Source organism: Stenella coeruleoalba (assembly GCF_951394435.1).
Source record: "Stenella coeruleoalba genome assembly, chromosome: 11".
In the NCBI taxonomy this organism is placed as follows: Eukaryota; Metazoa; Chordata; class Mammalia; order Artiodactyla; family Delphinidae; genus Stenella; species Stenella coeruleoalba.
The window spans coordinates 62,274,338-62,296,733 of record NC_137157.1 but is presented as its reverse complement, the minus strand read 5'-3'; the positions used below and the strand labels follow the sequence as shown (position 1 = coordinate 62,296,733).

Genomic DNA, 22,396 nt, shown 5'->3' with positions numbered 1-22,396 from the left:
TTGGAAGAAGGCTTGATTTATGAGGTTCACAGCTCTCCTTATAGCTGTCTCCTTACCTAACCTATATTTAAGGTCTTTTAAAATTACTTTGATTTTATACAGAGCTCTTTCAGTAAACAAAGTGGTAAAGAAATGGTAAAGTTCTCCAGAGTACCTCATCCCTACCTCATCCCAACTACTTAGGGGATTTTATATCCCCTCCAATCCGTATAATTGTATGTGAATAGTTTTTACGTGCACAATTGTAATTATATACATAATATTTTGTGTTCTTTTATTACTGGAGACCTTTTCATGTGTCTGCATAGTCAACAGTTTTTCACTTTTCGTGGCGTATAATATGTATCTCCTCATGTTGATACATAAGTTAATTCTGTCTTTGCTTTTAGCTTCTTACTGTGGTAATGAAACTGTGCACATCTTATTCAAAATGTAGAAATCTCTACTTTTGGGCCCCAGGTAGTTCCTGAGATCTGGTTGGAGTGTGAAACCATGGCCAGGGAGCGATTCATCTTTAAGCAGCAACTTGCCTGCCCAGCTGACATTGGACATGCTGTTAAATAATGCCCTGCTGGGCCCCTATGTCCTCAGACCTCTTCCTCCTCTTTCAGGAGACCTGAGGTCCATGTTTCCTGCTTCCTTCTGTGATGAATTGGTGCCCTGGCAAGTAAGCATTCCAAGATTTTTTTAATCCAACCAGGACATAGTTTCCTCCTTCTCACCTCCATATATGCATTGAATTACCAGTTGCTTTGGGGAAAAGAAAAAGAAGACAATTGATTTTAGAAGATTGGAAAATCCTGCTCACAATGTCATAATTTCTCTAGGAAACTGAAAACTGGGCATTATTTTAACTTATTTTGGTAAGAATCTGCTCTCTGTGGTATGGCCTTCAAATTAAGAAAATCCAATATCATTTTTATTTTCTTCTTTATACTTAACTGTTACCTTGATGTTCTATAATGAACATATATTATTTTTATATCCTGAAAAAGAGAACTTCTCTAAATTATGGAAACCTAGTAAAGCTGTGGAATAATATACAAAACATCCAATCTCATCACCTAGAAATGATGGCTATTAACGGTTTACTGTATTTGCTTTCCATTTTTTTAATGCACATATAAAATATATCTGTAAGTCTTGTGTTTTAAAAAATGAAACTCCAATACATGGAAATTAAAATTTATAAAATAAAATTCGTAATAAATTGGAGAGTGATTATTAACAATCAAACAGATTAGCTACAGAGTTTCATCATTAAGCTTCCCTGTTATTCTTTCTTTCTTCCTTTCTCCCTTCCTTTCTCCCTTCCTTCCTAATATTTATATATTGATTGATTGATTGATTTTTGGCTGCTTTGGTTCTTCATTACTGTGCATGGCTTTCTCTAGTTGCAACGAGCGGGGGCTACTCTTCATTGCGGTGCGTGAGATTCTCATTGAGGTGGCTTCTCTTGTTGCGGAGCACGGGCTCTAGGTGTGTGGGCTCAGTAGTTGTGGCACACGGGCTTAGTTGCTCTGTGGCATGTGGGATCTTCCTGGACCACGGCTCGAACCTGTGTCCCCTGCATTGGCAGGTGGGTTCTTAATCACTGCGCCACCAGGGAAGCGCCCTCTTTATTTATTTTTGGCTGCTTTGGGTCTTCGTTGCTGCATGTAGGCTCTCTCTAGTTGCAGTGAGCAGGGACTACTCTTCGTTGCTGTGTGTATGCTTCTCATTGTGGTGGCGTCCCTTGTTGCAGAGCACGGGCTCCAGGGTGCGCGGACTTCAGTAGTTGAGGCGCGCGGGCTCAGTTGTTGTGGCTAGCGGGCTGTAGAGCGCAGGCTCAGTAGTTGTGGCGCACGGGCTTAGTTGCTCTGCGGCATGTGGGATCTTCCCGGACCAGGGCTCGAACCATGTCCCTTGCATTGGCAGGCGGATTCTTAGCCTCTATGCCACCAGGGAAGTCTTCCCTATTATACTTAAAGTATATTCCTAGGATTCAGTTCCTAGGAATTCATTTTATTCTTTTTTTGTTTCTTTTACATCACCTCTCTTAAACCTGAACAAGTATATTAAACATTTGAACCAAGCTTGTTCTGTCAGAAATCCATGTTTTTGTGGCATTGTGCTTTGGGCACCCGAGGAATGCTCACTGAACAAACTTGTCAGCCACTTACTGAAACTGCAAGTTAACCTTTTGGTTTCATTTCTGGCAAGCTACCTTGAAATGTCTGTCATGATTTTAGACCCAAAGAGACCTGGTCTGCTTGGATGACTAAATACCCGAGGGGACCGAGAAAAACTTTGCAGAGCATCATACTAATGTTGCTTGGTGAATAGCGTGTTGTGAGGCTTTTTTTTTTGGTACCAGTTCAGTAGATCTCTTGGCTAAGTGTCATCTGACTCTCAATTCTCATCAGATGTCTGTATTTATGTTACATTTCCTTGTGGTTTGTTCTTTGATAACCTCTAGATAATCCTGAGTGGAAATGTTCGTTCTTCCTAATTCTTCCTCAAATTTATCAACTCCCAGTTCCCCTATCACCTCCCGATCATTTTTTGGTAAAATTTTTTATTTAGTCCACATTATCTTCTTTTTTCCTAATTAATTACATTGAAAAATACAAAATAAAAGCACAGTGAGGGAGGAATCAGAAAAAAATACATCAGACTTTTGTTTCCATCTGTTGTGAAATGAGAATCCATATTCCTTCTTTTTATCCTTTGGATTATTAACTATCTAATTTGAAAGAGCCATGTTTCTTAGCAGGGTAGTTTGGTTCATCCTAGCAAATCTGCTTACTTAATTAAAAAAAAAGAAATTAGTGACAGGTAATTCAATTTTATATTCACTATAACCCTCCAAAAAGGAATACAAAACCAGTGTTTTAAAATGGGTGCTTTATCTGTTTAAGTCAAACCATTTTCTCTGTGCATGTTTACAGACAGAGTAGTTCATGTGTGCTAATCTGATTTCCTTCCTGTATGTATCATCTGACCATACAAATAAAAATAGCCCCTTTCTATTTTTTGTTCTCTGTTTAAAGGTAGTTGAAATATGTTTTAAATAATTTCTCTAGTGAATGGCTGAAAACTTTATTTGGAGGGGATTTCTGCGTTATCTTTCACATGAAGGGAGATGATTTAAAAAAATTAACTCCTGACTGTAAATCCTGAAGCATTTAGATGCTCCTAAACTAAATTATTAATTCTGATTGCTTTCCTCTTAAGAGCCTTGGGAGAATTTTCATAACCTTTTCAGGTCGAGAACCTGTGGAGTTAGACCTGGTTTGAATCCTGGCTCTGCCATCCTCTGGCTCTGTAACCCTAATCCATATCTCTCTTTTCTTTTCCATAAAAAGTTGAGAGTGATAGTTCTGGCTTTGTAGGGTTGTTGTGAGGAATAAATAAGACAAAAATTCACAGTGCCTCGCACAAAGCAAACACTTAAATGTTAGCTTTTATTATGATGATTTTTTTAACATCTTTATTGGAGTATAATTGCTTTACAGTGGTGTGTGTGGTTTTTTTGTTTTTTTTTTTTTTTTTTTGCGGTACGCGGGCCTCTCACTGTTGCGGCCTCTCCCGTTGCAGAGCACAGGCTCCGGACGCGCAGGCTCAGCGGCCATGGCTCACGGGCCCAGCCGCTCCGCGGCATGTGGGATCTTCCCGGACCAGGGCACGAACCTGTGTCCCCTGCATTGGCAGGCGGACTCTCAACCACTGCGCCACCAGGGAAGCCCTAAAATGGTGTGTTAGTTTCTGCTGTATAACAAAGTGAATCAGCTATACGTAAACATATATCCCCATATCTCCTCTCTCTTGCGTCTCCCTCCCATCCTCCCTATCCCACACCTCTAGGTGGTCACAAAGCACCTACCTGATCTCCCAGCGCTATGTGGCTGCTTCCCACTAGCTATCTATTTTACATTTGGTAGTGTATATATGTCCATGCCACTCTCTCACTTTGTCCCAGCTTCCCCTTCCCTGTGTCCTCAACTCCATTCTCTACGTCTGCGTCTTTATTCCTGTCCTGCCCCTAGGTTCTTCAGAACCTTTTTTTTTTTAGATTCCATATATATGTGTTAGCATACGGTATTTTTCTCTTTCTGACTTACTTCACTCTGTATGACAGTCTGTAGGTCCATGTACCTCACTACAAATAACTCAATTTCGTTTCTTTTTGAAGCTGAGTAACATGGCATTGTATATATGTACCACATATTCTTTATCCATTCATCTGTCGATGGACACTTAGGTTGCTTCCATGTCCTGGCTATTGAAAATAGAGCTGCAGTGAACATTGTGGTACATGACTCTTTTTGAATTATGGTTTTCTCAGGGTATATGCCCAGTAATGGGACTGCTGGGTCATATGGTAGTTCTGATTTTAGTTTTTTAAGGAAACTCCATACTGTTCTCCATAGTGGCTGTATCAATTTACATTCCCACCAACAGTGCAAGAGGGTTCCCTTTTCTCCACACCCTCTCCAGCATTTATTGTTTGTAGATTTTTTGATGATGGCCATTCTGACTGCTGTGAGGTGATACCTCATTGTAGTTTTGATTTGCATTTCTCTAATGATTAGTGATATTGAGCATCCTTTCATGTGTTTGTTGGCAATCTGTATATCTTCTTTAGAGAAATGTCTATTTAGTTCTTCTGCCCATTTTTGGATTGAGTTGTTTGTTTTTTTGATATTGAGCTGCACGAACTGCTTGTAAATTTTGGAGATTAATTCTTTGTCAGTTGCTTCATTTGCAAATATTTCTCCCATTCCAAGGGTTGTCTATTCATCTTGTTTATGTTTTCCTTTGCTGCGCAAAAGCTTTGAAGTTTCATTAGGTCCCATTTGTTTATTTTTGTTTTTATTTCCATTTCTCTAGGAGGTGGGTCAAAAAGAATCTTGCTGTGATTTATGTCATAGAGTGTTCTGCCTATGTTTTCCTCTAAGAGTTTGATAGTATCTGGCCTTACATTTAGGTCTTTAATCCATTTTGAGTTTATCTTTGTGTATGGTGTTAGGGAGTGTTCTAATTTCATTGTTTTACATGTAGCTGTCCAATTTTCCCAGCACCACTTATTGAAGAGAATGTCTTTTCTCCACTGTATATTCTTGCCTCCTTTATCAAAACTAAGGTGACCATATGTGCGTGGGTTTATCTCTGGGCTTTCTATCCTGTTTCATTGATCTATATTTCTGTTTTTGTGCCAGTACCATGCTGTCTTGATTACTGTAGCTTTGTAGTATAGTCTGAAGTCAGGGAGCCTGATTCCTCCAGCTCCATTTTTCTTTCTCAAGAATGCTTTGGCTATTCAGGGTCTTTTGTGTTTCCATACACATTGTGAAATTTTTTGTTCTATTCTGTGGAAAATGCCATTGGTAGTTTGATAGGGATTGCCTTGAATCTGTAGATTGCTTTGGGTAGTATAGTCATTTTCACAATGTTGGTTCTTCCAGTCCAAGAACATGGTATATATCTCTCCATCTGTTTGTATCATCTTTAATTTCTTTCATCAGTGTCTTATAGTTTTCTGCATACAGGTCTTTTGTCTCCTTGGGTAGGTTTATTCCTAGGTATTTTATTCTTTTTGTTGCAGTGGTAAATGGGAGTGTTCCCTTAATTTCTCTTTAAGATTTTTCATCATTAGTGTACAGGAATGTGAGACATTTGTGTGCATTAATTTTGTATCCTGCTACTTTACCAAATTCATTGATTAGCTCTAGTAGTTTTCTAGTGGCATCTTTAGGATTCTCTATGTATAGTGTCATGTCATCTGCAAACAGTGACAGTTTTACTTCTTGTTTTCTGATTTGGATTCCTTTTATTTTGTTTTCTTCTCGGATTGCTGCGGCTAAAACTTCCAAAACTGTGTTGAATAATACTGGTGAGAGTGGACAACCTTGTCTTGTTCCTCATCTTAGAGGAAATGCTTTCAATTTTTCACCATTGAGAACGATGTTGGCTGTGGTTTTGTCATATGTGGCCTTTATTACATTGAGGTAGGTTCCCTCTGTGCCTACTTTCCGGAGATTTTCTATCATAAATGGGTGTTGAATTTTGTTGAAAGCTTTTTCTGTGTCTATTGAGATGATCATATAGTTTTTCTCCTTCAATTTGTTAATATGGTTTATCACATTGATTAATTTGCATATATTGAGGAATCCTTGCATTTCTGGGATAAACCCCACATGATCGTAGTGTATGAATGTGCTGTTGGATTCTGTTTGCTAGTATTTTGTTGAGGATTTTTGCATCTGTGTTCGTCAGTGCTATTGGCCTGTAGTTTTCTTTATTTGTGACATCTTTGTCTGGGTTTGGTATCACGGTGATGGTAGCCTCGTAGAATGAATTTGGGAGTGTTCCTCCCTCTGCTATATTTTGGAAGATTTTTGGAAGGATGGGTGTTAGCTCTCCTCTAAATGTTTGATAGAATTCACTTGTGAATCCCTTTGGTCCTGGACTTTTGTTTGTTGGAAGATTTTTAATCACAGTGTCAATTTCAGTGCTTGTGGTTGGTTTGTTTATATTTTCTATTTCTTCCTGGTTCAGTCTCAGGAGGTTGTGCTTTTCTAAGAATTTGTCCAGTTCTTCCAGGTTGTCCATTTTATTGGCATGTAATTGTTTGTAGTAATCTCTCATGATCCTTTGTATTTATGCAGTGTCGGTTGTTACTTCTCCTTTTTCATTTCTAATTCTATTGACTTGAGTTGTCTCCCTTTATTTCTTGATGAGTCTGGCTAGTGGTTTATCAATTTTGTTTATCTTCTCAAAGAATCAGATTTTAGTTTTATTGATCTTAGCTGTTGTTTCCTTCGTTTCTTTTTCATTTATTTCTGATCTGATCTTTATGACTTTTTTCCTTCTGCTAACTTTGGGGGTTTTTTGTTCCTCTTTCTCTAATTGCTTCAGGTGTAAGGTTAGGTTGTTTATTTGAGATTTTTCTTGTTTCTTGAGGTAGTATTATATTGCTATAAACATCCCTCTTAGAACTGCTTTTGCTGCATCCCATAGGTTTTGGGTCGTTGTGTTTTCATTGTCATTTGTTTCTAGGTATTTTTTAATTTCCTCTTTGATTTCTTCAGTGATCTCTTGGTTATGTAGTAGCGTATTGTTTAGCCTCCATGTATTTGTATTTTTCACAGATTTTTTTCCTGTAATTCATATCTAGTCTCATAGCATTTTGGTCAGAAAAGATACTTTATATGATTTCCATTTTCTTAAATTTACCAAGGCTTGATTTGTGACCCAAGATATGATCTATCCTGGAAAATGTTCCATGAACACTTGAGAAGAAAGTGTATTCTGTTGTTTTTGGATGGAATGTCCTATAAATATTAATTAAGTCCATCTTGTTTAATGTATCATTTAAAGCTTGTGTTTCCTTATTTATTTTCATTTTCAATGATCTGTCCATTGGTGAAAGTGGGGTGTTAAAATCCCCTACTATGATTGTGTTACTGTCGATTTCCCCTTTTATGGCTGTTAGCATTTGCCTTTTGTATTGAGGTGCTCCTATGTTGGGTGCATAAATATTTAGAATTGTTATATCTACTTCTTGGATCGATCCCTTGATCATTATGTAGTGTCCTTCTTTGTCTCTTGTAATACTCTTTATTTTAAAGTCTATTTTGTGTGATATGAGAATTACTACTCCAGCTTTCTTTTGATTTCCATTTGCATGGAATATCTTTTTCCATCCCCTCACTTTCAGTCTGTACGTGTCCCTAGGTCTGAAGTGGGTCTCTTATAGACAGCATATATACAGGTCTTGTTTTTGTACCCGTTCAGCTAGTCTATGTCTTTTGGTTGGAGCATTTAATCCATTTACATGTAAGGTAATTATCGATATGTATGTTCCTATTACCATTTTCTTAATTGTTTTGGGTTTGTTATTGTAGGTGTTTTCCTCCTCTTGTGTTTCCTGCCTAGGGAAGTTCCTTTAGCATTTGTGGTAGAGCTGGTTTGGTGGTGCTGAATTCTCTTAGCTTTTGCTTGTCTGTAAAGGTTTTAATTTCTCCATTGAATCTGAATGAGATCCTTGCTGGGTAAAGTAAATTGGTTGTAGGTTTTTCTCTTTCATCACTCTCAATATGTCCAGCTACTCCCTTCTGTCTTGCAGTTTCTGCTGAAGGATCAGCTGTTAATCTTATGAGGATTCCCTTGTATGTTATTTGTTGCTTTTACCTTGCTGCTTTTAATATTTTTTCTTTATATTTAATTATTGATAGTTTGATTAATATGTGTCTTGGCGTGTTTCTCCTTGGATTTATCCTGTATGGGACTCTCTGTGCTTCCTGGACTTGATTGACTGTCTCCTTTCCCATATTAGGAATGTTTTCAACTATAATCTCTTCAAATATTTTCTCTGTCCCTCTTTTTTCTCTTCTTCTTCTGGGACACCTATAATTCGAATGTTGGTACATTTAATGTTGTCCCAGAGGTCTCTGGGACTGTCCTCAATTCTTTTCATTCTTTATTCTGCTCTGCGGTAGTTATTTCCACTATTTTATCTTCCAGGTCACTTATCCGTTCTTCTGCCTCAGTTATTCTGCTATTGATATCCTTCTAGAGAAATTTTAATTCCATTTATTGTGTTGTTCATCATTGTTTGTTTGCTCTTTAGTTCTTCTAGGTCCTTGTTAAACGTTTCTTGTATTTTCTCCATTCTGTTTCCAAGATTTTGAATAATCTTTACTATCATTACTCTGAATTCTTTTTCAGGTAGACTGCCTATTTCCTCTTCATTTGTTTGGTCTGGTGGGTGTTTACTTTGCTCCTTCATTTGCTGCGTATTTCTCTGTCTTCTCACTTTGCTTAACTTACTGTGTTTGGGGTCTCCTTTTTGCAGGCTGCAGGTTCATAGTTCTCTTTTTTTTGGTGTCTGCCCCCAGTGGGTAAGGATGGTTCAGTGGGTTGTGTAGGCTTCCTTGTGGAGGGGACTGGTGTCTGTGTTCTGGTGGATGAGGCTGGATCTTGTCTTTCTGGTAGGCAGGACCACGTCCGGTGGTGTGTTTTGGGGTGTCTGTGAACTTACTGTGGTTTTAGCAGCCTCTCTGCTGATGAGTGGGGTTGTGTTCCTGTCTTGCTAGTTGTTTGGCATAGGGTGTCCAGCAGTGTAGCTTGCTGGTCGTTGAGTGGAGCTGGGTCTTAACGTTGAGATGGAGATCTCTGGGAGAGCTTTCACCATTTGATATTGCGTGGGGCTGGGAGATCTCTGGTGGACCAATGTCCTGAACTTGCCTCTCCCACCTCAGAGGCACAGCCCTGATGCCTGGCTGGAGCACCAAGAGCCTGGCATCCACACGGCTCAGAAGAAAAGGGAGGGAGGGAGGGAGGAAGGGAGTGGGGGGAGGGAGGGAGGGAAGAAAGAATAAAATAAAGTTATTAAAATAAAAAATATGTTATTAAAAATAAAAAAGTAATTCAAAAAAAGAAAGAGAGCAACCAAACAAAAAAACAAATCCACCAGTGAAAACAAGTGCTAAAAACTATAGTAACAAACAAACAAACAAACAAACAAACAAAACGGATAGACAGAACCCTAGGACAAATGGTAAAGGCTAAGCTATACAGACAAAATCACAGAAAGAAGCATACACATACACACTCACAAAAGGAGAAAAAGGAAAAATATATATTTTTTTAAAAAAAAGGAACAGAGCAACCAAATCAATAAACAAATCTATCAATGATAATAAGCTCTATGTACTAAACTAAGATAAACATAAAACCAGAAACAGATGCAGAAAGCAAACCCCAAGTCTACAGTTGTTCCCAAAGTCCACCCCCTCAATTTTGGGATGATTCGTTGTCTATTCAGGTATTCCACAGATGCAGGGTACATCAGGTTGACTGTGGAGATTTAATCCGCTGCTCCTGAGGCTGCTGGGAGACATTTCCCTTTCTCTTCTTTGTTCGCACAGCTCCTGTGGTTCAGCTTTGGATTTGGCCCCACCTCTGCGTGTAGGTTGTCTGAGGGCGTCTGTTCTTCGCTCAGACAGGACGGGGTTAAAGGAGCAGCTGAATCGGGGGCTCTGGCTCACTCAGGCCGGGGGGAGGGAGGGGTGCGGATGCGGGGCGAGCCTTCATTGGCAGAGGCCGGAGTGACGTTGCAACAGCCTGACGCGCGCTGTGCGTTCTCCTGGGGAAGTTGTCCCTGGATCATGGGACCCTGACAGTGGCAGCTGCACAGGCTCCAGGAGGGGAGGTGTGGATAGTGACCTGTGCTTGCACACAGGCTTCTTGGTGGCTGCAGCAGCGGTCTTACCGTTTCATGCCCGTCTCTGGTGTCCGCACTGGTAGCCGCGGCTCACGCCCGTCTCTGGAGCTCATTTAGGCGTTGCTCTGAATCCCCTCTCCTCGCGCATCCCGAAAGCATGGTCTCTTGCCTCTTAGGCAGGTCCAGACTTTTTCTCGGACTCCCTCCCAGCTAGCTGTGGCGCACTGGCCCCCCTCAGGCTGTGTTCACGCAGCCAACCCCGGTCCTCTCCCTGGAATCCGACCGAAGCCCGAGCCTCAGCTCCCAGCCCCCGCCCACCCTGGCAGGTGAGCAAACAAGCCTGTCGGGCTGGTGAGTGCTGGTTGGCACTGATCCTTCGTGCAGGAATCTCTCCACTTTGCCCTCTGCACCCCTGTTGCTGCACTCTCCTCTGTGGCTCCAAAGCTTCCCTCCCGCCCACCCCCTGTCTCCGCCAGTGAAGGGGCTGCCTACTGTGTGGAAACTTTTCCTCCTTCACAGCTCCCTCCCAGGGAGTTTCTTGCCTTTTGGGAAGTCTGAGGTCTTCTGCTAGCGTTCAGTAGGTGTTCTGTAGGAGCCGTTCCTCATGTAGATGTATTTTTGATGTATTTGTGGGGAGGAAGGTGATCTCCACGTCTCACTCCTCCCCCATCTTGAAGCTATCAAGGTATCAGAGGACCATACAGTCTCTGTCACAACTACTCAACTCTGCCTTTACAGAGTGAAAGCAGCCATAGGCTAACAGATGCATGTGGTTGTGTTCTGATAAAACTGTTTATAAGAAGAGACATGGGCTATTAGTTTGTTGACCCGTGTTCTAGAGAAATAAGACTTAGCAAATGAAACAAGGTGTGAATATATCAAGAATCAGTACAGGTCTTCTGGGAAATGGATTATCAATAGGATTTAGGTTGGTTAAAAACTTCCATTTATAACCCCAGACGTTACACTTAAAAGTCTCAGTGTTGAAATTGTTCTGCTCAGATATTTTATAATAAAACTCTCAGCTACTAGGAACCATCAAAAATAAACATTTCTAGATCCATAAAAGCACTTTAATAGAGAGCACCCTAAAATATACTATTCCTTGCCTTCTTAAAAACAGTATATAAGGGCTTCCCTGGTGGCGCAGTGGTTGAGAGTCCGCCTGCCGATGCAGGGGACGTGGGTTCGTGCCCCGGTCCGGGAAGATCCCACATGCCGTGGAGCAGCTGGGCCTGTGAGCCATGGCCGCTGAGCCTGCGCGTCCGGAGCCTGTGCTCCGCAACGGGAGAGGCCACAGCAGTGAGAGGCCCGCGTACTGCAAAAAAACACAAAAATAGTATATAAAAAAATAATCTTTTTTTAAAAAAGGAAACCTTTTTTATTACATCTTCTGACTTCGTGGGTCAGGAATTTGGGCAGGGCTCAGATGGGTGATTCTTATGCTCCACATGGTGTCACCTGGGGTCCGTCACTAAGTACTTTTCACCTGGTCTGTAAGGTCCAGGATGGCTTCAGTGACATGTCTGGTTTTTGGCAGAGGCAGATGGAAGGCTGGGCTCAGCTGGGACTGTGGACTAGAGGTCCTACACCTGGCTTCTCTAGCATGCTAACCGTTTTTTAAAATTGCTATGACTTTGTCGTTAAACATCTCAGTTCCTGTAGTACTGTGATTCCGTCAGCCTTTGCTGAGGTTTGTGGGGCTGTTACTTGCACTCCCCAGACCACTGTCTTTCAGTCTGCTTTTTTCTTTTTGGGTTTCATAAGCCAATTCTTAGCTGTGGTCTGGAGCAATGCATTTGCTGGGTAGGTGACATCTTCCTATAGTGGGCACTTAATTTGCTGTGTGAAGGTACCCTTCTGGGCACAGCTAAATGATATTTAAGAAACTTAAAATACTCCTTAAAAGAAGCAGCAAATTCCTGCAATATGCGACAACATGGATGAACCTGGAAGACATGATACTGAGTGAATTAAGCCAATCATAGAAGGACAAATACTGTATGATTCCACTCATATGAGGAATCTAAAATAGTCAAACTCATAGAAGCAGAGAGTAGAATGGTGGTTGCCAGGGGTTTGGGAGTGGGGGAAATGGGGAGTTGCTACTCAGTGGGTAAAAAGTTTTAGTTACGCAGGATGAATAAGTTCCAGAGATCTGCCGTACGACATCATGCCTGTAGTTTACAATGCTGTACTGTACACTTAACAGTTTGTTAAAAGATTATATGTCATGTTAAATATTCTTACCACAGTTTAAAAAAAAATATGACTTAGGAGCTAACACCATTTGAAAAAAACGGCACTAAAATGTCAGAACTTAAAGTGTTTCTCTTCTGCTTATTTTACTGCCTATTTTCTCTGCCCCATATTCTTGGTAAAACAGTAAATGTTGGGAGGACAGAATATAGGGACAGGCCAGGGACTAGAAAGGGATAAGTTCAATGGTGATTCCAGTTGGAAGAGGGGCTAGTAAGACGTGACTTGAAGGTGTGTTTGCACAATAACCACCCTAGTTTTGTTTTAATGACGTTTACTTGGAGTAACTTACGATGGGGAGGCCAAAGCTCCGCAAGCTATGCTTTGTGCAACTATGCAGGATTAGGGGGGCATGTACACCCCACCCCACCTGCCATTCTCCCACTTGACCAGTCCTTGGAGTCTCTGGAATGGCCTTTTCATTTACTTATATTTCCTGTCGCCTGTTGACAGTTACAGCTCCAAGATGATATTTTTTTAGCCTGGATGTCTTTGTATCTTTTTAACATATTCACGTTAAATAAAGCTCTCTGACCCTTTACTGGAGATGGGGTAAGAGTACCTACCTCAAAGTTTGTGGAAATGCTGTAAAGTGCTCAGAAAACATCAGCTATTATTGTCATCTGATAACCATCTTCCAAACTTCCTGTTTCAGAAACTGATTCAGCAGTACAGAAAGAACATAGAAACCAGACACCTGCTCCATCTGCAGCTCAAACTTCCGCTCCTTCTAAGTACCACCGAAGTCGATCTGGGGGAGCCAGGGATGAACGATACCGATCAGGTGAGAGGGAACTGAAAATTACCAGTGGAACAGTTTTTACTAACTGTAGTGTGAACTGTATATCCTGAGATATATGTTTGTTTTATTTTTTTCCCTTGAAGTGCCAACAGGTGTATATTAACTAGTACCTGTTACGTGCCAGGTGTAGTAGATAACTCTTATTTGCTGGGGATACAGCCCCAAATAAGACATTTCTGCCCTCAAGGGCAGAAGAGGAGCCAGGCAAGTACAAAGGCACTGTGCATAAATAAGAAGGCAGAGGGCTAGGGTCTCATGGGATGGTACTGGGAGAACTCAGTAGGCTCTGTTTGAAGAGACATGTCCTTCTGTGTTTGCCAGAGCTGTTGATTAGTCTCTTGACTGAGGGAGCTGGAACAAAAACTCAACAGTGAAATTTCAGATTGGTAAATTCTTAAACTTTATTTCTTCTCACCCAGGAAAAACCCATGGGAAAGGAAAAGGTGATGTGCTGTGGCTGGCAGTGGGGGCATGCTCCTGCCACACCGTGTCCAGCACTGATGAGCAAAAATGAATCATAGACCCTCAGGGGGACGTGTGGCCTAGTGAGCTCATCCCATGCCCACCTGCTGTCCACTGCACTAGGATAGTCTCCGCAGCATGTTTATTGTTTTAAGGACTAGCAGAATTAAGCCAGAAGACTAACTGGAATGTTAGTTTACTTTCTCCAGATTTTTGTCTCCCTTATACCAGCCAAGGTTACCTTATCCTTTTCTTGAATTGAAAAACAGGGTTTATATCAACCCTCTCAGAAACTGCTTTAGAGGATGGTTATTTTGTGAGCTGATATTATTAGATATATATTTTCACACACTGGAAGGAAGGAGGGAATGAGAAGTGTTCAGTCAGAAAGATAGAGGTTGCATGCCACAACAGAATCTCCCCTTGTACCAAACCTGGTGTTGAGTGATCAGAGGAGGCTTTCTCAGAGAATAAAACATCTGAACGATGTCATGGCAGCCAGACAGAGTTAGGGAAATAGCATCAGATAGTAAACCTGAAAGTAGTTCATTATGACTGAAACTTAGAAAGCAAGGGCCTAGAACGAGGTGGGAGATGAGGCTAGAAGATGATCAGAGACTTGAGGAATCTTGAATACCGTTGAAGGATTTTCAGCAGAGCAGTAACACAGATTTGTAATCTGTTCTAGTAACTTGCGCCAGCTGCACAGGGCCTAACATACCTAAGAGGTAAATAAATATTTTGGAGAAAGGAAGGAAAAAAAGTAGTATTAGTTAGGGAATGGATTAGAGGGAGGTAAAGCTAGATTTGGAAAAACATATCAGGAGCTCCTGTTTGTCACCAAGACCCCAGCCCGATTTCCCAGCACCTGGTGTTGCTTTTAGAGGCTGGGGCTCAGGTGCTGCAGGAGCAGCAGGTTCTAACCAGTCCAGAAGGGCTCTAGCCTGTACAGCTCTCATCCCTGGCCTTCTGGGAAGATTTTTGTTTTTTGTTTTAACTTTGACTTTCTCTTTGGTTTTACGGCAGATAACAAAAGGATTAGTAAGGAACCCCAAAGAGGATTCTCTATACTCTATGTCCAAGCTGATCACATAGAGAAAAAAGGCTTTAGCCAGCTGATTCAATAGTGTAAAACTTTGATGTACACCTACCAAAACCCAACTATCCTTTTTTTCTTTAATATCCTTATTTATTTGTTTGTTTATTTATTTATGGCTGCATAGGGTCTTCGTTGCTGCGTGCAGGCTTTCTCTAGTTGTGGCGAGCGGGGGCTACTCTTTGTTGCAGTGCGTGGGCTTCTCGTTGTGGTGGCTTCTCTCTTGCGGAGCATGGGCTCTGGGCATGCGGGCTTCGGTAGTTGTGGCTCATGGGCTCTAGAGCACGGGCTCAGTAGTTGTGATGCACAGACTTAGTTGCTCCACGGCATGTGGGATCTTCCCAGACCAGGGATCGAACCCGTGTTCCCTGCATTGGCAGGCGGATTCTTAACCACTGCGCCACCAGGGAAGCCCCAACTATCTTTTATACCAATTCTTTCAGATTTACCCCCAATATTAGAAAGTATACTCTGTGAATCAAACACTGGTTAGCAGACTGTGGTTAGGTGCAGGGGTATTGAAGAGGGTTTAATAGCTGGGTCTCGGTTATTTGTCTCACTAGGACTTTTTTTTTTAGGGTAGTAGCGAGAAGAAGGCCAGAGAGTAGGTAAAGTAGGGAACAGAGGTGATTTTAAAACCCTGAAGATATTGAAAGTTATGAGAGTTCTGCAATACTGTCATGAGCGGGGAACATGAAAGAGGAGGCCTGCAAGCATGAATTTTGGCTAAACATCACATTTTTCCATGTTAGGGTGTGCCCAACTAAATAACAAAGCAAAGCTGAGCACACGCCGAGCATTCTAGCTTTGGTGAGTAAGAAGAAACCAACGGTAGCCGCAGAAGTAGAGCAAATAAGTTGTAGAAATCTATGGGACTGGAACTTCGCCTCTTTGCCGCTCCATTCATAGGAAGGGTTACGTTTACATGTCACATGCAAAAATAGCTTAAGAATGGAGGGTATGTTTAGAAAAAATTACAGGCATTCAGATTAAAGTGATGGGTACACAGAAAGGATTTAATATTGATTTCAGTGAATGTAACTTGAAAATCCTCTCTTATTTGGTGGAGGCTTATTAATACCTACCACATTTCAACTAATCATAATCAAATCTAAATAGACTTAGTGTTTCATGTTTCAGACATGGTGTAAAGAGCTTTTATTTATTCAGAGTTTAGATTATCTGCCCTTATTCTGTTCTTTGTGCTTAGCCAAGAGGGTCTGACATTTCAAATACACTAATTTAGTACCTCCTTTACCTGCCCATCAAAGCAGGATACACACATGTGTTATGGTCACAAGTGTAGTCACAGTCAGTGCCTGAGATGGAAGGTCGCTCTGACAACTTCTTTAATGTTAATCTTTTGAGCAGTTAGCTCAAACAAAACAACAAAACAAAAAAAGGCCTTTAAAGGAGCAGTTGTATCACCTTATTCAGCTCAAACGTTCGTGCTGGAAAATGAAACCCAGCTTTCTGGTGCTCCTGGCAGAGATATCCAAAGTCAGCCGCGTCTGGGGACTGAACTTCGGAAGTGATTTCTCTATCAGAGATCAAGATGAATTGTATACTGCTGAATGAGTCAAATCCAGTCACAAGAGCTGCCTGTTCTTATCGATAAAGAGGCTTTGCTAACACAGGAACTGTGAACATCTCCTTTTGACACACGTGTATGGGCCAGGGCTTCTCATGTTAGGAAATAAATAGGTGGTTTGATTTGTTCTGTGGTCGATGCTAAGAATCCTTATGGCAGAGAAGAACATGCTCTGTAATTATTACTTATCCAGATATCATGGGCCTTCTAATGCTTGACTAATGTGAACAAGTCCCTAGTTTTCGCAGGTTTGCTTTCGCATGTTTCATGTCTCGTGCAGCAGTACTTTTGACTAAAAAGTATGAGCATTTAATGTGCCGTCTTTCTGTTGAGAAAGTGCTTTTTCTCAGTATAAGCGATTATTCATTGGTTTTCCAAGACAGCTAAGAACCATAGTTTCATCTAATATAAGAAGGACACTTTTCACATTCTAGCATACCTGAAAGCAGGATATTTTTTAAACATTTTTTTTTTTGGCTCTGCCATGTGTGTGTGGGATCTTAGTTCCCTGACCAGGGATTGAACATGGGCTCTCAGCAGTGAGAGCACGGAGTCCTAACCACTGGACCGCCAGGGAATTCCCTCACGATATCTTTTTTTTTTTTTTTAATCTGGACGATATCTTTTATATAAGGTGGCATCATAGATTCAGTAAAATGACAATCTTGATTCAACTAAGTAAACCTCAGGGACACTAAAATAGTATAATAAATATAAATGCAGTATAAAATTATTTCATTTCAGAGACAAAAGTACGTTGGTACTGTGGTCTTAAATGTAACAGCACAACAGTTTGGCACTATCTTTTAAACTTTAAGTATTCATACACTTTGACCCAGAAATTCTCCTTCTAAGAATTTGCACCTACGTATGTACACAAAAATATATATATACGAAAATGTTTGTTATCGTATTGTTCATAATAAATACAATGATTAAATAAGTTATAGTAGGTCCACACAATGGAATTCTGTGAAAGCTGGTTTAAAACTTCTGTGAAGGCTCGTGGAAAAACAATGAGGTTATTAGATTTATTTGAGCAGATATGGAGAGATGTACAAAATACATTTTTAAGTAATAAATACAAGACAGTATGTAGCATATGATCTAAATTTTGTAAATATTAATACTAACAATTACATATATTATTATGTACACAGATACAGAAATCTGGAAAAATATATACCAGACTATTGAGGTGGGATTATTTCTGGGAAGTGATGGGTCTAGGGAAAATTTTCACTGCAGCATTATATGTGTTTAGGTCTTTCCCCAATATGTATATTAATTTTTTCCAGGATTTTTGTTGTTGTGGTAAAATGCAAAATGCATATAACAAAATTTATGTATATTAATTTTAAACAAAAAATAACAAAGATTGTTTTCTTTTTTTAAATCGAGGTATAATTGACATATAACAAGACATTAGTTTCAGGTATATACCATAATGACTTAATATTTGTATGTATTGTGAAGTGATCACCACAATAGGTTTCATTAACATCTGTCGCCTTTCATAGTTACAAAAATTTCTTTTTCTTGTGATGACAACTTTTAAGACGTTCTCTTTTAGCAACTTTCAAATGTGCAATACAGTATTATTAACTATAGTCACCATTCCATCCCATGACTTATTTATTTTCTAACTGGAAGTTTGTAAAAGATAGTTATTAAGGTGATATCCCTGGATAAAATATTTAAAGCCTTACATCAGTTGTTCTTAGCGATTTTTACTCTAAGTGTGGATTTTTCTGACTTAATTCTGTGAGCTAAATGCAACAATAACTACCTCTGTCACCTTGAGAACTTTCTTTCTCTATGCAAATATGATCTCTGATATGGTGACATTTGCCAAGGTGGCTGCCACTGGCACACCAGGACCATTTTATTTCTTTAGTAATACACTTCCTCATACCAAGGAAGATAAATTGAGTTCAGTTCAGTTAAGCAAGCATTTATTATAGACCTCCTATGAGTTGAGCACAGTTGAGATGCTAGAGAAACACAGGACTCCTTTCTTAAACACAGAAATCCTTTATACAAGGTAGAGGCAGCATAGAAGAGGGGGTGACAGGGGAAGGAGCCCCTGGGCACCAGGCACTGTCAGCGGCAGGCTTCGTGGAGGTGGTGAAGTCCGAGCCATTTTGAACAATGAATAACTGTTTGCTATATAGATATTCCAGGCTAAAGAAACATAATTTGTAAAGGCAGGGGAATGTGAAATGCAAAATTAAAATTTCACTGCTCCTCCCCACCAGCAGATAGAGTAGTGCCAAAATTAATGTGATATCCTAATGTTCCAGAAGTTAATAGTTGCTGCCTCTGCCATAATTAAAGATGTGAAAGTGATCAGTACCTTAGAAATCGGTAAAAATTGCATGACTACTAATTGGCTTACAGGTAACTCCTTGAACTCTACTTCTCTACCTAAACGACTCAACCTGCCCACACATCTGCCTTTCAATCTGTCCTCATCTATCTGTCTGTCTGTCTATAAGTAGTGTCCTAGCAGGTAAGGGCACTTGGTGTCTGTTCTGCCCCTGGTCCTTAACACCCAGCTGTGCCACTTATGTACCATGTCTTAACCACTTCATAACAACAAGCCAAGGATAGGAGCAGCTACTTAAAAAATGTAAAATAACATTTTCCACTTAACTTTTTGGGAAAGATGACAAAACATGGCCCAGTATTGTCCACAGATGTGGGGAAATGGACAGTCTCTCACCTCGTTGGTAGAAGTGTTATTTCTTTTATTACTAATGAGACTGGACATTTTATTTTTTTTTTTTTGCGGTACGCGGGCCTCTCACTGTTGTGGCCTCTCCTGTTGCAGAGCACAGGCTCTGGACGCGCAGGCTCAGCGGCCATGGCTCACGGGCCCAGCCGCTCCATGGCATTTGGGATCCTCCCAGACCAGGGCACAAACCCGTGTCCCCTGCATCGGCAGACGGACTCTCAACCACTGCGCCACCAGGGAAGCCCCAAGACTGGACATTTTAGAATATGTTTATTTTCCATTTGTGCTGCCTCTGTAAACTACCTGTCCATTGCCTACGCCTATTTTTTTTCTAAGTTGGGTTCTTTTTTTTTTTTCTTATTTGTAAGAGTTTTTCTAATCCTAGGGATGCTAACATTTAAATTAACTAGAGGTATTAACCAACACAAAGAGACAAGAGAAATCAATTAGAGGTGTAAGAATTAGAAAAGAGGTGAAGCTGTATTTGCAGTTGGTATGATAATTCATTTTAAAAACCCAGGAGAATTGATGACAGAATTAATGAAATAATTTAGTCAAGTAGCAAGATCTGAAACTAGTATAGAAACCAGTAGCCTTCATATATGCAAACAATAACTGGTCAAAAGATACAATGGTAGAGCAAACCTCATTTACAAAAGCAATAAAGAAGATAAAACGTATTTAGGAATAAACTTCAGGACTGTGTAAAATCTTTATAAAGGAAACTTTAAAACACTCTGAATGACACAAAGTAGACATGATAAATGGAAAGGCATCCCTTGTTCTTAGATAGGATGATTCAACATCACAAAAATGTTAGGACTCCAAAAATTAGTTTATAAGTTTAATCCAATTCCAATAAAAACACTATCAAATTTATTTATGGAGCTAGAAAAGATACTTTTGAAGTTCATTTGGAACAATAAACACGTAAGGATAGCTAGGAAACACTGAGAAAGAAAACCTAAAAGATATTAAAATATACTCCAAAGACTGTATAATTAAAACAGTGTGGTATGGCATACAAATTGGCAGACAGACCATTGGAATAGAATAACAAGTTCAGAAATAGACCAAAGTACATCTGGGATTTATTATATGATAAAGATAGCATTGTGAATCACTTGGGTGAAAAAGTACTTTTTAGTAAACAATGCTAGGACAACAGGAAAAAGATTAAGTAAATCCATACCTCACACCATATACAAGCAAAAACTTCAAATGGATCAGAGATCTACAAGTAAAAAAGAAACCATATAAATACCTAAAGAAAATATTAGTCAATTTTTTAATAATCTAAGCTTATGGAAAGCCTATGGGAAGGCTTTCTGAGACTCAAAATCGAGATGTGATACAACGACACAAAAATTTTTTTACTGAGGTAAAAACACATAACATAGAATTACCCTCTTAAAATTTTTAAGTGTACATTATATTGTTAACCATATGCACATTGTTGTACAACAGCTCTTTAGAACCTTTTCATCTTGCATGACCGAAACTTTATACTCATTGATCAACAACTCTGTTTCTCCCTCCTGCAGCCAACCACCATTCTACTCCCTACATCTATGAATTTGAGTACTTTAGATACTTCTTATAAGTGGTATATATTTGTTTTGTGTGTGTGGGTGACTGGCTTATTTCACTTAGCATGTCAGTGTTGTAGCATATGACAGGATTTTCTTCTTTTTTAAAGCTGAGTAATAGTCTATTGTATGTATATACCACATTTTCTTTATTCATTCATCCACTCATGAACATTTAGGTTGCTTCCACATCTTGGCTATTGTAAATATGCTGCAATGAACATGGTTGTGCAAATATCTCTTCAAGACCCTGCTTTCAGTTCTTTTGGATATATACCCCAAAAGTAGGATTGTTTTGGGTAGTTCTATTTTTAATTTTTTTGTGGAACCTCCATACTGTTTTCCATAGCAACTGTAACATTACAGTCGCACCAAGAGTGCACAAAGGTTCCAATTTCTTCACCTCCCTGCCAACATTTGTGATTTTCTGGTTTTTCTTGGTTTTTTTAAAAGTGACCATTTTGTCTTCTTTGGAGAAATATCTGTTCAAGTCCCTTGCCCATTTAAAATTGGGTTATTTGAGATTTTGTTGTTGTTATTGAGTTGTAGGAGTTCTTTACATATTCTACCTATTAACTCCTTATCGAGTATATGGTTTGCAAATATGTTCTCTGATTCAATAGGTTGCCTTTTCACTCTGTTGTTTCCTTTGTTGTGCAGAAGTTTTAAAGTTTGGTGTAGTCCTATTTCTATTTTCTGCTTGGATGTCCAAGCAAATTATTACCCATTCCAAGGTCATGAAGTTTTTTCCCCTGTGTTTTCTTCTAGGGGTTTTATAGTTTCAGGTCTTATGTTTAGGTCTTTAATTCATTTTGATTAATTTTTGTATATGGTGAAAGGTAAGGGTCCAACTTCATTCTTTTACATATGGATATTCCAGTTTCTCCAGCACCATTTGTTTCTATCAAGACTATCGTTTCCCTGTTGTATAGTCTTGACACCCTTGTTGAAGACCGTTTGACCATATACACCAAGATAATTTCTGGGCTCTCCGGTCTGTTCCATTGTTCTACATGTCTGTCTTGATGCCAATATCATGGTCTTGGTTACTGTAACTTTGTGATGTGTTTTGAAATCAGGAAGGGTGAAGCCTTTAGCTTTGTTTTTCTTTCTCAAGATTGTTTTGGCTATTTGGAGTCTTTTGAGATTCCATATGCATTTGGGAATTTTGTTTTGTTAATTCTTCAAAAAGTGCCATTGGGATTTTGATAGAAATTACATTAAATCTCTAGATTGCTTTGGGTAATATGGACATTTTAACAATATTAAGTCTTCTAACCCATGAACATAGGATGTCTTTCCATTTATTTTTGTCTCCTATTTCTTTCATCAATGTTTTATAGCGTACACATCTTTCACCTCCTTGGTTATGTTTATTCCTAAGTGTTTTATTCTTTTTGATGCTATTGTAAATAAGATTTTTTTTTTACTTTTCAGATGATTTGTTTTTAGTGTTCAGAAATACAACTGATTCTTGTATGTTGATTTTCTATCCTGCAATTGCTGAATTTGTTTATTAGTTCTAACAGTTTTTTTTTTTTCTAAAAGTTTTATATGTGAGATCTCACGGGTTTCCTACATATAACATCATGTCTTCCACAAACAGAAACAGTTTTACTTCTTCTTTTCCAATTTGGATGCATTTTATTT

At 39.6% G+C, this 22,396-nt stretch overlaps 1 protein-coding gene across 2 annotated transcripts in view; it reads left to right on the top strand.

Moving 5' to 3' along the window:
• The window catches only part of DIP2B (disco interacting protein 2 homolog B), a 232,092-nt gene that overhangs the window by 126,015 nt on the left and 83,681 nt on the right, over positions 1–22,396 (top strand). For both annotated transcript variants that reach the window (XM_079938477.1, XM_079938476.1), the window contains exon 3: positions 13,125–13,253. In XM_079938477.1, the coding sequence (XP_079794603.1) occupies positions 13,125–13,253 (129 nt within the window). The remainder of the gene's footprint in view (positions 1–13,124; positions 13,254–22,396) is intronic.